General features: G+C 35.7%; 1 protein-coding gene across 2 annotated transcripts; it reads right to left on the reverse strand.

The window, feature by feature from the left end:
- Positions 1,889 to 16,240, reverse strand: LOC109834151 (jacalin-related lectin 3). Of its 2 annotated transcripts, none has more exons than XM_020402081.1 (7): positions 15,926 to 16,240; positions 15,409 to 15,621; positions 6,841 to 7,266; positions 5,761 to 6,003; positions 5,314 to 5,676; positions 3,464 to 3,679; positions 1,889 to 2,362 (listed from the first exon to the last, which is right to left on the reverse strand). In XM_020402081.1, exons 2-7 carry the CDS (start codon positions 15,577 to 15,579, stop codon positions 2,063 to 2,065), a joined length of 1,719 nt encoding a protein of 572 aa, XP_020257670.1. In that variant the 5' UTR covers positions 15,580 to 15,621; positions 15,926 to 16,240; the 3' UTR covers positions 1,889 to 2,062. The 2 variants fall into 2 exon arrangements, with proteins under 2 accessions (XP_020257670.1, XP_020257669.1); XM_020402080.1 differs by lacking the exon at positions 15,926 to 16,240 and adding an exon at positions 15,715 to 15,827.

Below are 17,133 nucleotides of genomic sequence, written 5' to 3' on the forward strand. Positions count from 1 at the left end.
GCTTTAGGCTTCAAAACTAAAAAAGGAACGAAAAAAGGTATAACTTCACAAAACCCCGTTGAACTTGGAGGGGTTTTGCACGACTAGCTTCCCAAACCTTATAAATCAGAGACGGCCCCGTGAACTTTCAAAATCTCATGAACGGAGTTAACAAGTAGAGCATTTATGTGGGAGAGCAAGACGCGGCGCAATCAGGCGCATATTTAAGGCTTCTTAACTCTAACTTGCCGCAGCGTTCTGAGATTTTTTTTCAATAGTTCAGGGGGGTTGTCTCTTGTTTAAAAAAAGGCCAGACGGGTTTTATGAAAGACACCCCAAAGTTCAAGGGGGCTTCTAGTAAAATCCAACCGAAAAAGGAAAACAAAGAGAAAGAAGCCATGCAAAGCTCTCTTTGGTTCCTCAAAAGTTGAGAGTGAAAGATGCCTCCACCTCACTCACCTCTATAGAGGAAGCCCCTTATCAAATAGTCTTTTGATATATATTGTGTTCTGCCCCAGGCTAGGAGACTTAGGTTTTGACTTGCCAAAGTTAATTGTAACCCTCAAGCCAGCTTTGCAGAAAAAAGATTTGAGCATGTGGGCGTAGTCCTGGACTTGACCCAAGATTTTGTGTCTGTTGGGGAGATACCCATGGAGATATGGGAGCATGGCCTTTGTCTTCAAAAGATGGGGATGTATCTTTAAAGTGGCAAAATGTTTAGAACCTCATGCAAATTTTAAGGCAGACAGCATTCAGCAGTATCTCTGTCCCTTTTGCTTTACCCCGTGGGAGTTTGATCTTTGATATCGTGTCACACAAAAGTTCTCCGAAGCTAGTATTAGGTTTTTTTTTACAATGCAAAAGGAAAGTAAGTTTTGAACCCTACCTCCTTTTGAGGACCTTTGTAAAATAGACTAGCTAGGTGTTTGTGAATTGGGGTTGTGGTCTCTCTAGTGGCAAGCATCCTTGCTCCACCAACTTTCTTCACACAACTACTGTGAAGCTAGTGGGCACGCTGGATGCTGACAATGAAGACAAGCACAAAATCTTAACGGCATCATAGATTTTTTAATTTTTTTTCCCCCCTGCAATTGAGTGAAGAGGAAATTAAAAGTTGATTGATATGTCCACCAGAGAGGGATTCAGCTTTAGAGGGACATTTCTTGACTGGATAGAGAGACAGAGAGAGAGAGAGAGAGAGAGAGAGAGAGAGGCAATAGTGCTTTTGATGGATAGCAGCAGGTTTTGTTAAGAATAGTGATATTACATACTTTTAAGTGGATGCATGCCAAAGGTAGGAGCCAAAGGTTTTGCATTTTCCTTATGTGATTGATAGATGGAAGAAGAAACGAAGAAGAGAGGAAGAAACCCAGTCAACAAATAGGATAATGTTAAGCGATCAAGGCCGTTTCTTTACTTGGTTCAGCTGAAGACGAGCAAGGATGACGATGAACTGAAATAAGTGGAGTGAAGATTATGTTTCTTCCCATATCGTCAGGAGCGAGTTTCGTTCAATTGTTTGGCTAGTAACCATTGAATTCAATATCAAGAGGATGAGAAAATTTTGTTACTGTTTTTGTCAACAATTTTACATCATGGTTTTAGGATTTGTTACTGTTTTTGTCGACAATTCAATTGTACGTAATTTCTTTACATCATGGTTTTAGGATTTGTTACTGTTTTTGTCGACAATTTTGTTACTAGTAACCATTGAATTCAGTAGTGTTATATTTCAGACGAAGGAAAGCATCAATATCAAGAGGAAGAGAAAATTGAAAGTGTGGGCCTCGAGCCAATTACCTAGGAAAAAAAAAAGTAAAACTTAACCTCGTGGACCCCTCTACAGTGACTGGTGCATATTATCATAGATATCAATGACCATGACACAAAATAACAAGTCAATCATATATGAATAAAGCATTTTTCATGTCATACCACTTTTTGCATATAACAATTGGAGCAATACTTCAGCTTTAACAGCTCAGAACATCATCAAATACTGCTCATTTAGATTACAAACAAAGAGCATTCATCGTGGCAGATTTGTAAGCTTAGTTTTTTTTTTTCCCCTTCTCCATGTTACTTAGAAGAAATACTTGGAAAGTATAGACTTGCCTGCTTGTTTCCTCTCACCCAGCCAGTGCTGCATGTGAACTCCAATTGCATCCAAATAAAGCCCACATCTTCCATGGAATCCAACCACCTTTCCTTGTGTGGTCATAGAAGTAAAATATGTTCCGAGCTCTTCCCCAAATGGTCCATACTTCCCTCTGGTAGTATGGAATGTAAGTGATTTTACAACACTGTGATTTCCATCGGAGGCAATGGAACTGATATAGCCACTAATGCAGTTAAGGACCTCATTCGGGTAATCAAACTTTATCTGAAAATAAATTATCAAGAGTAAATTATAAAAAACTACAAGTCTTATTCATCTACACCATGTTTTTCGAGAAACCCTCTCATCTAAAAAGTTAACAAAGAAACTGTCATCTACGATCATCTATGTTACCCGGGTACTTCTATCATGAAGCCTTACCCGTAACCCGACACGTACCCGATACTTATCCATAGCCAAACTTCATGGACACTCCTTGGATATATGCATACATTTTATCATACATGTGCTCAATTATATGATATAAGTTTTAATTTAAAACACCTGCCAAACACTTCTTGAATGCATATCTTACACCTCACAATGCTCACCTCCATTTCTCATTTCTTGAAACTCGTTAGATAGCTCGGATTTGTTTCAGCCCATACCCTAGTTCAAAACAGTGATTTTAAAGGATCGTTTGGGTGTCTGGTTCAAATCCGAGTAGCTTCCAATTTATAATAATCAACATATTAGAAAAAACTAAAAAACATAATAGGAATTTTAATTCTAATAACACATGAATTGAAGAAAATAATAATCTCATGTAAATTATTAACCTCAATATACATATGTAGCCGTCTCTCCATACCCTACATTTTACAATTTTGTCGTGTCCCGTACCCGTACCCACACCCGTGTCAGTACCTGTACCGTTTTCATGCAACTGAGATGATCATTAATAATATTTTGTTCCGTAATGAAGTTTTGATCATTTAGACGTCTGGATAGGCGTTTGCATCAAGAAGTCTAGATTAATGATGAAAGGTTGTCTTATTTCCCGATTCAATAACTAACTTTCTTATCTATTTTCCTATTTTCAACCCCCAAAAATTGTGAATTTTGAAGTGCATATGTTTGTTCTAACATCTATCCAAATGCAAGTGACTGCCTAGACGTCTGAAGAATAAAACCCAGTTACACAATTAACGATTTTATTAACGGGGGTAGTATTCATCGAACTTTTTAGCACGAGGGGATTCTTGAAAAGCAGGGTACATATGAAGGGGGTTTCTTGTATTTTACTCAAATACCAAATTATAAGGCATTTCATAAATAGGTAGAAACTTGGATGTTCAATGCATTGGTAGTAGAATTTGTTAATACCCTGATGGTCTTCTCTCCACCACTTCCATGCCTTGTAGACCAAACAGACTGGCCACCTCTATCATACTCAAGCTGGATTGAGTTTATGAAATCTCCTATTGTGATATAAATTTGCCTGATTCCTGTATATACTCCATCATCCCATGGTTTGCCTCCATCTCCACCCCAGGGTCCTGGCCCACAGGGAACAGGTTCTTTCACCACGCCAAATGTAACCTGAAAGGATGTTTGGTTCTGAACGATTCAGCTTAAACATCAGAAAAGCTTAACAGTAACTATCTGGTTAACAAAATGAAAAATGCAGTACAAAGAAAAATGCAAATTATTAAACGTCCTTTGCTAATGTGGGCTGATAGGTAAATTGGAGAGAAAAAAACAGATAACCTAATTTGCACGTAGTTGGATAAGACTCAAACTTTATCCTAGACATTACAAAGAATATATGACTGGAAATAGTTGCCTGAACTTTAAATCATAGTGACAAGTTCAGTATTCAAGAGTAGCACAACTTGTTAAAAGTTTGAAGTTGTACATAAACTATTCGGCAAAATTTCGAGAAATAGTATAAGTATACAGGAACTGAATATTATAATTATGATTTACTCTAAATCAGAATTAAAATAAATGAAATGCATGTATTGAGCACTGGATAAATACAGACAAGGAGTCTGGAATAACAATTTTTTATTTTTAAGTAAAAAATGGTTCATTAACGATTAGCTCAAAGAATTCTGGTAAACAGTCACATCCCTGATGCAATAGTACCGGAAAATATAACAAAAAAAAAATCAATTTGTTTGCATAACTAGGAAATGATTATTCAGGGATATTTCTGAGATTTTTATGAAGTCAAAGATTCTCAGGAGAAATACAGGACCAAAGTATTTCTTTCGTTTAAAAGTTAGATGAAGCAGTTTGATAGGTAGTTTACTGACAAATTAATAACTAACACATTTTCCAAGTTGTTTCCTGAACCATGTCAAAAACTTTAATTAGGAAATAATGGGTATGAGGTGGTGGCTTATTTTGCTAAATGAGCTACCAAGAGATAGTCATGTGATGAGGATCACCCTAAAAGTCACAGCACAAGGTGTGGACATCACACTTCTATATCTTGGTAGCTCATTTTGCTAAATAGGCTGCCACCTTATAACCATCAAACCCTTTAATTATTATCTCATGTTTGCTGCAACCTCAAGGTCATCCTGAACCTCATGGTCATCCTTCTACATTTTAATTTTAGTCGACAACAGGGTCCATAAAATGCAATCTACCTATTACGCCATAAATGTTCATTGTGTATATGCATTGATTGAGATGCAAGAACATGTCAAATAATGACATTTTGCTATATCCTGGTGAATTTCAGTAGCAATTATATCATATAGTTCAGTGAGGACTTTGATTCATAACTCAATTGCGTGCATAAACCATAAAAAGTTATGTGACGGTAATTAATAAGAGAAAATCCTGAACATATCAACTTAGTTTTCTAACTTTATTCTCCTTTGAACAAATTAATGGTCAGCCCTAACTTAATCATTCAAAATCATCTTTTAAGAATCACATTTATTCATAAAGGCTACACAAGCAAACTACAGGTTGGATACATATATAAAATCAATTACATTTTCATGTTTGATGCCCATTGTACCTGTAGAGAGGCATGGCAAAACAATAGCAAAGATCAAAAACTCCTAGCAGATTGCACTGAACTATGAATCAAATGGCATACACAAATATCAAATGATAAAGTCACATAGCATTAATTGTTAAGATGTCATACTTCAATTTTAGACATGCAGTAGGAACCCAGAATGTAAATTAACAATAAACAAAGATCCAGTTACCTCCCCTTCATTTCCCCTGCTTGTAGAAACAAGCTTGTTTGATTGCTGATAGTTATACATCTCCAACTGCATATCATTTCCATTGTATAGAACACCAGGAGTTTGAGGCAGTGATAGTTTTCCTTCAAGAACATAAACTCCGATACTATGAATGTACCATCCACTCCTTCCATGAAAACCTATAACCATTCCTTCTGCCAAGCAAGAAGAGAAGAATGTTCCTTCCTCATCTCCGTATGGTCCATATTTCCTTCTTGTCGTGTGAAATGTAAGTGATCTTATAGTAGTTGGCCCTATCATCATAGTGGGACCAAAATAACCAGTAATATACGTCAAGACCTCAAATGGATAATCAAATATTATCTGCAAAAAAAGAAAATTAAATTTCATTTTCAAGAAAATAAGTTTACATAAATCTACAACCAAAGGTCTCCTAGCTTAGCTCACCTTGTCGGTTATGATTCCTGCGGTTCCTCCTTGCTTGTTTCCCCACACTTCTTGCCCGTTTCTATCATATTTCACTTTTAGTGAGGTGATTGCAGCATTTCGAGATAAATTGATCTGCCTAACTCCAGTGTATATGCCATCATCAAATATTGTTCCACCACTTCCACCCCAAGGACCATAGGGTACAGGGCCACCAATACTAGATGATCTTTTCTCTGTTGTAAATCTAGGAAAAGAAACCACCTGCAAATTTATTTATCAGTGTACAAAATCAATACAGTTTGAATAATTGGAGTGAGATCTTAAACTAGTAGTCACAAAGATATAGATACATTGCAGAACTTTCACAAATGTGCACATGCACAGCCACCAGATAGAGAGAGGGAAGGAGGGAGAGTAATCCTTTGGGAATGATTCGGACACAAATCCTTCCTATTAGGAGTCACACTGGGGTATCCATTTCTATAATTCATTCTTTTGAAATTGATCTTACTAGCTTTCTGTTTTCTTTGTGTTATTCATTTTTTTCCTTTCTTATTTCAGTTTTCTGGTTCAGGGACACCATGAATTTACTTGTGTTTACTTTCAGAATGACATAGTTATTCCAGGTAGCTGGCTATGAAGATATTTAACGGAATCAAACAGAACCATTTGGTTCTTTTAGTTAGTCAGAACCGAGCTTATTTGGTCAAGGTTTTGCATAAACCATGAGAAATGAAAACTGAACAAATGCTTCTCTTAATTGCCCACGTTAGAGCGAGCTAATTCTTTAGATTGACCACTGGTTGACCATTATCTACTGCAAATCTCATAATAAGTTAAAGCATTCCTCAACAAATTTGTCAATCCATTCATTTCTCTCCCACAAACTCTACATGAATTGTTCAATTTGAAATAAACAGCAACTCTTTCAAATAATGGATCGGTTATCTACTAAGATATTATTGAGTTATAAGGAGGAAAGATCATCCATAATTAAGTTCTATGGAAAACCTTTACATCTATTTTATTGCTACTTTGGTAGCAGAGACGAACACCATGATTTTATCTTGTATCCTTGCAAGGGAGAGGATTATCTACCTTCTTCTTTGGAGCCACAACATTGAACTCCTCATCTGACGAAGCTTCCCACGTATACTTGTTGGATATAACATTTAAATTGCCCCCTGCAGCATTATATCCTTTGCTAGCAGTTCCCTCTACCACATTATAACCAATTTGACGTTGCGATGGAACCAAAGCTTTTGATGGAGTTGGATTATGTGCTTGATTTAGATAAAATCCTATGGAATCAAGATACCTGCCTGAGCTCCCATGAAAACCCACAATTTTATCACCAATCATCGGGAATGAAAAATGTATTCCTTGCTCCAAGCCAAAAGGTCCATATTTGGCAATGTTGCTGGTAAATGTCAGTGATCTTATGACAACCGGACTGGAAACTGAAACTGATCCATAGTAACCAGTTATGGAAGTGAGAACCTCGTGTGGATGAACAAGCTTTACCTGCACCATATAGAAGGATGTCAACTCCATAAAAGACCTTATTCTGAAACACTTGTGCTATTTTGGAGCAAGATGTGAAAGTCAAAAGGTAACTTTTAGTAATAAACTCATAGCAAAATATCAGAAGCTCAGACTGGAAACATAATGTTGTTAATCCAACTTCCCAGTATAAAAGAGTTTTGCATCAGAGGAATCCATAAAGAGCTATATAAAGGGAACACAGGACAAAGGAAATTTAGGAAGCCATCCCCTACATATTCGCTTTCAGCCTTCAGCATTCGTCCTGGATAATTTCCTAATCTTATTATTTCTTTCCATCATTTCATTTTTTATGAAATAATTATTTCACTCAAGCATGTTTTGGAGTGGCAATGGGACCCAATGAAAAGTGGATTTACACAGAAGTAAGTTTTAGGTTTATCCTGCTAATCATATCAAATAGTTTATTGCTTCAGTATGAACTCCTAAATAGATTGATTCCTTACTGGATCAAGATATGACTTTTAAAGGATCCAAACTTGTAGTTTAATAAACAAATATCCACATTTAATTTGTATCAAAACCTATTTCCTTTTCTGCTTGTTGCTTAATCATTTTTTTCCTCCCTGTACATTTATATAAGTTTAATTCTTCATAATGTCCAATAATAACTTCATAAAAATAATTTTGGAAACCCTTCTGATCAGTTACAGACATGTTCAATGCTAAAACAAAATTAAGAATAGATTTAAGTTAAAAGAATATTATAAACTTTATTTAGTTCTTGATGAAATAGGAACATTTCAAGATAAATGTTGAATTTATATTTTATAGTCAGAGTTTGGAACAAGAATCCATATCTTGCATCAGATAAGTTATTAGATTTGGGTCCTCATGTGGGACCTAGACCTTTGGTTTAGATCCCTGGATCGTACAAACTTACAGTGGATCCAAAGTGGATGGAATAAATTTCTGCAAATGCAGTCCCTAGGTATGTTCTGACTTGACAATGGTAAGCTTAGTTACATACCCTCCCTTCATCGATGTATTCTTTTATATGTGTGTGCATGTATTTAAAGGGGAAAATGGGTAAGAGGTGGGTGGTCATTTTGCTAAATGAGTTATATAGAGATGGGCTAATAATGAGGCCCATCGGAGCAGAAGGACCTCATCACTCCTATATCTAGCTCATTTTGCTAATTAAGGTAGTGGCTAATATCTAGCATGTGCGTGTGAGCGTGCGTGCGCCGCACACACTGATATATAGATATATCACCTACACTAACAATTTATGACGCATCCAACAGTTATCCTTACTCCTCAGTTTATGTTTAGGACACAGGAAAAAAGCATTTAATGTGTTATTATATGAGAAAAATGAGTATCCTTTGTACCAAGTACAAAATTGGTGCCTGGTTGTGACATGGTCAATTCCCACCAACTTATTTAAAGTTGTCCATTTGAAAATGGTCCCCACTTGATTACTCACTCATTAAATAAGTGGATGAGAATTGGCACATCATTACCAATGACCAAATTTGGTCCTTAGTACCAAGAATACCCACAACCCTCTCATTATATAGGTGCATTGCAAGTAAAAAATGTTAGGATAAGAGTTCAATTGAAGAATAATCAAAGTTAGATAAACATAAGGGGGAATTGTTTAGGGATGCAATTTGGGTGGAATCAAAATAGACAACAAGAACCCCAGTCTACGAAATTCGCTAGATAAGGCTGAAGATTTTACATTTGGGTTGAAAACTTGAAATAAATGGACAACCATACCCGAGCTTAATTTAGATTGAGGAATGACTCTTTATTCAAACCAAAACTGATTCAGACCTAACTGCTGCCAAACTACACCTCTGACATAAGTGCATCATATGCAATATCTTCTACATGAAAATCGATAGTCCTTCTAAGAGGAGAAGATTCCGCCTCCATCACTTTTCTAATCATTGGATCACATGTCCAACAGGTACAAATTAAATACGGGCATAATGTCCAAAAAAAATGGAGATAACGCTCCTGCTTTTTGTAATACAGAATGATTACATCCCGATGCAAAAAAGTAAAACGATAAAATGTTCTGTCCTTTCAAGAGGAGAAAATTCCAACAATAAAATCTTATAATATTATATACACACACACATATATGATATTATATATATATTATATATATATATATATATATATATATATATAGAGAGAGAGGAGAGAGAGATGAGAAGAGAGAGAGAGAGAGATAATAGGTGTCCTATGTCAAGGAGGGAATTTTCCTCCTTAACACCTATGTGGCACAATCCTCACAAACTCACACACACTCTCATACTTTATGAGGATGGTGTGGGGTTGTGCCACATAGGCATCAAGGAGGGAAATCCCCTCATTGATAAGGATACCCATTAATCTCATATATATATATAATGGAGAACCCAAAAATTATAAATTATAAAAAACGACAGAATCCAAGAAGTATAAAGAAAGAAGAATCTCCTAAAAGAAAGACTAGAAAAAATACTAACAAAACCCCTACTTGTTATAAATGCAAAAAGAAGGGGCATTATGCTAATAAATGTCTACAAAAAGATCTAAGAACTAAAGTCAATGAACTTCTATTAGACTCCAAAGAATTTACTACAGAAGAAATTGATAAGTTTGTTAATACTTTAAAACTTAGTGATAATGATTCCTCAGATCATGAAGATCTATGCAACAATCTTTGCACTTGTTTTAACTTTTCTGAAAGCTCTTCAGAAACTTCCCAGTTAAACAATTTAAGCGAACACGAAAAATTTATTCTTGACACTATAGATGCTATCACTGATCCACAAGAAAAAAGAACGCAATTATCTAAGTATCTTGAAATGACCAAAAACAAGGGGGAAAATCTAACAAAAGTTCTTGAGAAAAAGAAAGACAACGAATATTTTACTTTCTCTGAAATTATAAACAGAATTCAAAGTGAAAAAAAGATTGAGAGTAAAGTAAATCTTGAATAACTCCAAAAAGAACAAGGAAAAATAAAAATAGAACTTCTTGAACTAAAACAAAAAATAAAAATTTTAGAAACTTACTCAGAGAATAAAACCATAGAAGAATCTAAAGGTTTCATAGAAACAAAAACCTTTGGACATGAACAAGATAATGAATTTATAAATTCTATAGAAAAATATATTGAGAAAAAATGGAGATGTAATATCATGCTTAACATTATGAACGAATACTCTGTCCAACACACAGCCCTTATCGATACTGGAGCAGATGTAAATTGTATTAGAGAAGATCTTGTGCCTCTTAGATTTTATGAGAAAACATCTCATCTTGTCAGTGCAGCTAATGGACAAGCTCTTAAAGCCCGATATAAACTCTCTAATGTTTACATTTGCAATGGAGGTCAAAAAAATAAGACTTCTTTTGTTCTTTTCAAAGACCTCAAACAAGGTATTATTTTGGGAACTCCTTTTATCAATAATCTTAAACCTTTTATTGTAGATGCTCATGGTATACATACGCAGGCTGGAGACCCCAACATCTCTTTTTGGTTTAATAAAGAACCAGAAAATATGTTAGTTAACCGCTTATTCTCTGCTTTAGAATTTAAAGAAAAATTTATAAATGTTCTTTCTAATACTGAAGACAAAGATTGTCCGGACTCTTTTAACACAAAAATTCTTAATAATAAAAGGCACATTCGTCTTTCATATATTAAAGAATTCTCTCGTATCCCTTTTGATAAAAGATATTTTAATATACCAATACAAATGGATGAAAATCTTCTGACCGTCTGCAGAGAAGAAATTGAAAATTTTATCAAAAACAATTTAATAAAAGATGATTATAACACATGCTGTTTGGACCCTGACAATTACTCTGAACATGGAGTTGCTAGTCAAATTATTGATTACAAGAACTCAAATAATTTGGTCTGGGTTAATTATCAAGTACTAGATTATCAAATTGAAAATATTATACATGGAAGAATTTTCTCAAAATTTTACATCAAAATGGGTTTTTGGCAAATGCAGATTTTAGAAGAAAATAGATGGAAAACTGTTCTCATTCTTCCTTTCTCCTTTTATACTGGAAGGAGAAGGCCGCCAGGTTTTACTCATTTTCAACAAAAATATCTGAAATTCTTAGAACAATATCTCCATAAATGTAGAGAATTTGTCATCCTGCTGCCTACTGTGATAATTCTCTTTTCAAGTAATTTTGAAGAACATTAGAAACAACTAGAAATATTCTTTCGTTATTTTAATGAAATACTAACCTCAAATATACATTTTCAAATATTTTGCAGGAAAAAAATGACTCATCAAGCTTTAATCTTGCAAGGTAAAGGAAAATCTTCTTGCTTAACTTCAGCATCTCCTGTAAAAAGGACAAAATACTTTTATAATCCAGGATTAAAATATCCTGATTATATGCTTGTTAATAACTTATGGAACAGCATCTGCGCTCAAGAAAAAAGGCAAATTAGAGTTCATATGACTCATCTGGTCAATCTTTTAAAAGAAAAAGATGAGCAATTTCTTAACCAGAACCATCAGCTGAAAGAAAATTTTATAGATCTTTCGTATGAGATTAATTATCTCTATCCTTATTCCAATAAAATTACTCTAACATCTCACGAGATGTTTCAAATCATTGGAATACCTGAATATATTCAACAAAATATCTGCATGGAACGTCTTAACAGAGAGCAACTATGGTCTAAACTAAACATTTTGCCTCAAGATATTCAAGACGTTATTAAAGAAAAAGTTGAAGATGAAAAAATTGTCTCCTTTTTAAAAGATCATAAGGACCATACAATTCCTATAACAGGTGGCTCTCCCAGATTCGCGATTAATCTTCATGACAGTCCTCTTTACATCCCGCTCATAGATGCTGGACTTGTTTATGAGTTAAGAGTCTCAAGAGAACTTCCATTCTTCTACAATCCGATGAGGCTTAAGAGTCTACCAACCATTATCAAGACTGTCATTTTCTTATCTCCAATAACTCTGGCACACCTTCAATTTAACATCACAGCTACCCTACATGAACGAAGCGGTCCTGACTATTTTTCGAACTTACAAATATGGGAAATTATCACAATCTCTAGACTTCATCCTAGGGGCTCAGCTTTCAAAGAAGAATGCTATGATACAGGCTTGGATCGTTTTCAAAGTACCATCTGGTTCTACAAGAAACTTGAGTTTTTATTCGAGGATTATTCCTACTTTATGACTGACGGACTTCGAATTATATGCACCGACATTATCATGGGTGAAACCTCACATCACAGAGCTACTAAGGCAGTCATTGATAAATGGATGACTAATCCTCCTATTGGGCCAGAAACCAGAGAAGCCTATGACATTTTTATGGGAGCAAAACAATATCAAGAGCATGTCTTTGGTCAAGAAGAAGAACCTGTTTCTTCGTGTGACATATCAATCGATAGCGACTTGGTCGAGGAGGTAACACATAAATAGGACGACATGTGACATGCCATTATCTTATGGAAAAATTCATATACCATTAATATATGATAATTACTGATTAAATATCAACGACTTAAACACTAAGTCGATCAATCATTATCTTTTTCTAAGTTTAAAAATAACTAACTTTTACATAAATTTCATTCACAGCTAAAGGAAGCAAACTGCAGATAAAATAACAGCCTACATGTCTATACCCAGTCTGCTTTGGATGTAAAGAAGAAGCAATTTTTGTCAAAAAGGCTAGGCTACTCTATATCTCTTAGGTTTTGATAAAATTGAAGTCGGTGGGACCCTCAAACTTTGATGGGTATGAAAGGAATCTTTTGCATAGATCCTAAAAAAGTCTATAAAAGAAGAAGAAGTTGAGGAGTTGAGGAGAGGCGTTTTGGAGAGTGAAGTTTGATCCTCTCTAGAGAAATCCCTTTGTTTTTAAGTTTTTAGTTTTAGTTTAAGTTCGAGTGAGGTTTGCTTTTAAGTTTTCTTTTGAGTGTTTGTAAGATAAATGTGTGCTCTACTACTACTACTACGGTTCATCACCGCACGTCTGGTTTGTAAGTGTTTAAATTTTCCTTCAAGTTTGTAAGCGTCTTATGTAAATACTACTATTTTAGTTTGCTTCCGTTTTCTGCTGTTACTGTTCATTACTGTTCACATCGTTACTGTTCATTTTTACTATTCATTACAGTATTTTCTTTTTTACTTTTTAGTATACATGTGAACGAAGAAGAAGATATAGTAATAAACAATACCTATATCCTCTCCTCCATCTACACAGTATTCCCCACGAGCTAGCTCTATCGTATCAAGGTTGTACCTAAATTGCAAAAGTTGTACCTAAATTGCAACTAGAATTTTTTTTTTTTTTTTACCATTGCTCATCCTTGAATTTGACCCTTGAAGAAAATTGTACGCTAAGACACTTAGATTCCTACACTTAAAAACCAAATGTAAAGTGTATCACGTTTCCTAACGTTCCATATAAGTCTACCCTCTAGCATTGGCCAATTCCAACTAAGTGGTGTATCATGCTCCCTTTTCCAACCCAGGATTAATTACATTCCGGTACCATGTAGTACAATGTAACTACATGGGTGACCCCAAGGTTTGGGTATCTACATGGGTAACCCTGAGTTTGATGGCCATTGTGAAAGTGCTAACAAAGCTTAACTTTGCATGTGAAAAGAAAAAAATACCCTTTTGTACAAACACAATTTTCTCAGCATTTGGCGGGATTTAATCCAGGTTGCTTATGTGGAATGTAGTACACCATACAAAGTTCAACGATTGAAACAAGTTGAACGAATTATTAAGAAACAAATCCTTTAATGAAAGGGTTTTTAGAAATCAGTTCTTCAATTCTTTAGTAATTTCGTATTAGTCCTTCAAATCCTTGAAATTGCTTATGATTTGAGGGCTAATATAAAATTACTGAAGATTTGTGGGACTAGTATCTAAATAACCCTTTTATAAAATGATTTGAGGGACTAATGAGGAACTTTAAAGTTTTGACAAAATAACTCGAAGATTTGAGGGACTACTTTCCTAATAAAATGATTTAAGGGACTAATTAGGTCTACCTTTGTAGATACTTAGACCCTAGGGTCATGGTGCAATTACATTATACCACAAAGGTGTCAAAATGTCAAAAGAATATTTTAGAAATTTCCATATTGTGCTAGTTGACATTTTAGGAGAAAAACAAAAGGTGTTAAGAAACTGTTAGATTTTGGGCTGCAGCGATACAAGTTAGCAACCTCAGGGTTATTCGTATAGATACCCAAACCTCAAGGTCGCCCGTGTAATTACATTATACCACAGGGTACCGAACTATAATTAATCATCCATTCTATGAACCAGAATGAAGCAGATTCCTTGCAACTATGTCCTTACTGAGGATAGATGGATGTCCTCTCAACTATCCCAATTCACAAACCAAAGATAATCCCTCAATAGTAATATCTTTGTACATATAGTCCCCTTAAGATATTGGTGATCATTCTAAGTGTTGAGTAGAACAAGGTTTAGAGATCATTTATTTATGGAATAGCAAGTGATAAACGCTTCAAAGTGGTTGAGATTTCCACATCCATAGACCTTCCTGGTGGAATGCTATCTAAAATTACCATATGCTTGAACTTTAACATGATTTATGTTTTAAGCATCCTGCTTGAGGGGAAGCATCACTTTGAATGAAGACGATGTTTGGCGAGGCTCAATCTAGACCAGGCATATCCTCACAACTCCATCCTCAAATGATAAACAGTACAATACTACAATGAGCTATGCTCTAGTACTAAATGCTAAAAGTTAAAAGATCACAACAAAGTAAGAAATGGAACAAAAACCAGCATATGGCCTCATCAGTCACAGGTGAAAACCTGTCCATGCATCAGAGCACTCTGAACCACAACCAATTCAATCAATGTGGATGAAGCAAGAACAAGGACTGGTGGCCACTTATTTATAAATCATAGTGTGAGATTTCAATCTGCACACACATTCCTGCGTAAAAATCTAGCTACTATGTAACATGTGTGAAATTCAAAATGAACTCCGTTTCATATATCATACTACAGAGAAAGCTAAACTCCAATCAAGACATTAATAGAGAATGATAAAAAGCAAAAAGCTATGTCATAAATATCACATGCACAACAGTTCTACTAACCTTGTCAGTTTTGGTTCCACCACTGCCACCGTGCTTCTCCGACCAAACTGAGCTCCCTTTGCATTCATATTCAACCTGAATCGAATCAATCGAAGCTCCATGGCCAACAACCACCTTCCGTATCCCTGTGTGAACCCCGTCGTCCCACGGGCTTCCTCCGTGCCCTCCCATTGCCGCCGATATCGGGCACCTTTCATTTCCATACTTATAGCTCTACATCACAAAACCAAAACAACTCAGAATTCAATTCACCAACAATGATTTCTGCACAAACCCATTTCACAATTAATTTCAGTCAGAGTCTACCATTTTCCTACTAGAATTTGATCCCAACAATGATGTCTGGTAAGTGACAAGAGGGAACTGGTCATTGCGTTTTATGAATAAATTGGTGGTATAGGAATTGGATTCTATTGCGACATTTCCACAAGCAAGTGGGGGGTTTCCTTTGTAGAGATTCTACGAATTAACGATGGGAAATTAAAAAGAAAAGAAGTGGAGGAATAAAATAGAAAACCTTTTCAAATCTGTTGGGCCCAACGCGCCATTGCTCCCGTCATAAATCTTCTCCCTCGTATTTGCTGCCGGAGCCCCATGAGAGAAGCATTGGGAAGTTGATTATGTAGGGCTCCCCAAAGTAAAAGGCTGGTGCTTTGGGACACATTTCGAGTGAAGCTGGAGGAGGGTGGTGGGATGGAAATTGATTAGGGTTTCTAATATGAAACCATCATAAGATAATAACAGTTTTTTCTGGGAACCACGTCGTAAATTTATCGTTCACCTTGTCATATATTACATATCGATTGTTGATCCTCTCTGATTTAGGTGTAGTGATTAAGAGCATCTCCAACATCTTCACCATCTTCTTGAAATACTCAAATTTGGAGAATATAGAGCTTTTTTTTGGTCCAACAGATTCCCCATCTCATTCCCCAAAATAGGGAAGGAGGAGAAAAAATAGGGAGCCTTCCCCAAATCTGCAGCATTCTCCAAATTTTTTGGGAGAGCTTTATTATTATAATAAATGCGATTTTTCAAAATGGGGAAGCTGTTGGAGTTGGAGCAAAAATAATTTGGAGAATATGACTTTTGTTTCTCCATTTTGAAGAAAATTTTGGGGAAGCTGTTGGAGATGCTCTAAAGAGGCTCCAATTCCGCAACTTATTATCATACATTTTAAATTTCAGAGACGAGATCGGACCACCACGAGATAAAAACTACTATAGTCTTGAAAACTGCTATTTTTTTTTTGAAAATCATTGCTATTTCAAAACCACTATAGCAATAATAAAATCCTATATGGTCTAATCTCGTCCTTCGAATTAGGAATATAGAAGAACAGGGGTGCTAAACGGTTCGGTTTTATCCGAACCGATCCGCATACGTATCTGAACGGACACAGATATGGTAAGTCATTTTTAAAACCGGGCGGATACGGTTTCGAATACGGATCTGGTTCCTTTTTTCGAATACGGATCCGGATATGGACATGAGCGTAAGATTCGACTGCGGATACGGATATCCACAATTCAATGAACATAAGAATTCAGGTTCATTTAGGGATCCAAAGTTCCAAACTCGTAATAACTAACAAACCCAAAACCCAACTAAAAAAACCCTAACCTCCACTCCAGTCTCTCTCTAGTCTCTACTCAATTTCTCAACGCGACACGCCGCACGCCTCCACTCCAGTTGCTTGACCCCCTCCCCGGCTCATCTTCGTCG

Source organism: Asparagus officinalis, chromosome 3 (assembly GCF_001876935.1).
Source record: "Asparagus officinalis chromosome 3, Aspof.V1, whole genome shotgun sequence".
Classification (NCBI taxonomy): Eukaryota; Viridiplantae; Streptophyta; class Magnoliopsida; order Asparagales; family Asparagaceae; genus Asparagus; species Asparagus officinalis.

What these genes read in the sequence shown, in the direction of transcription:
- LOC109834151 (XM_020402080.1), bottom strand. An exon ending in GCAGGGGAAATGAAGGGGAG is followed by an intron (nt 3,680 to 5,313) that starts GTAACTGGATCT and finishes ACATCCTTTCAG; the next exon opens with GTTACATTTGGCGTGGTGAA. An exon ending in GTGGAGAGAAGACCATCAGG is followed by an intron (nt 2,363 to 3,463) that starts GTATTAACAAAT and finishes ATTTATTTTCAG; the next exon opens with ATAAAGTTTGATTACCCGAA.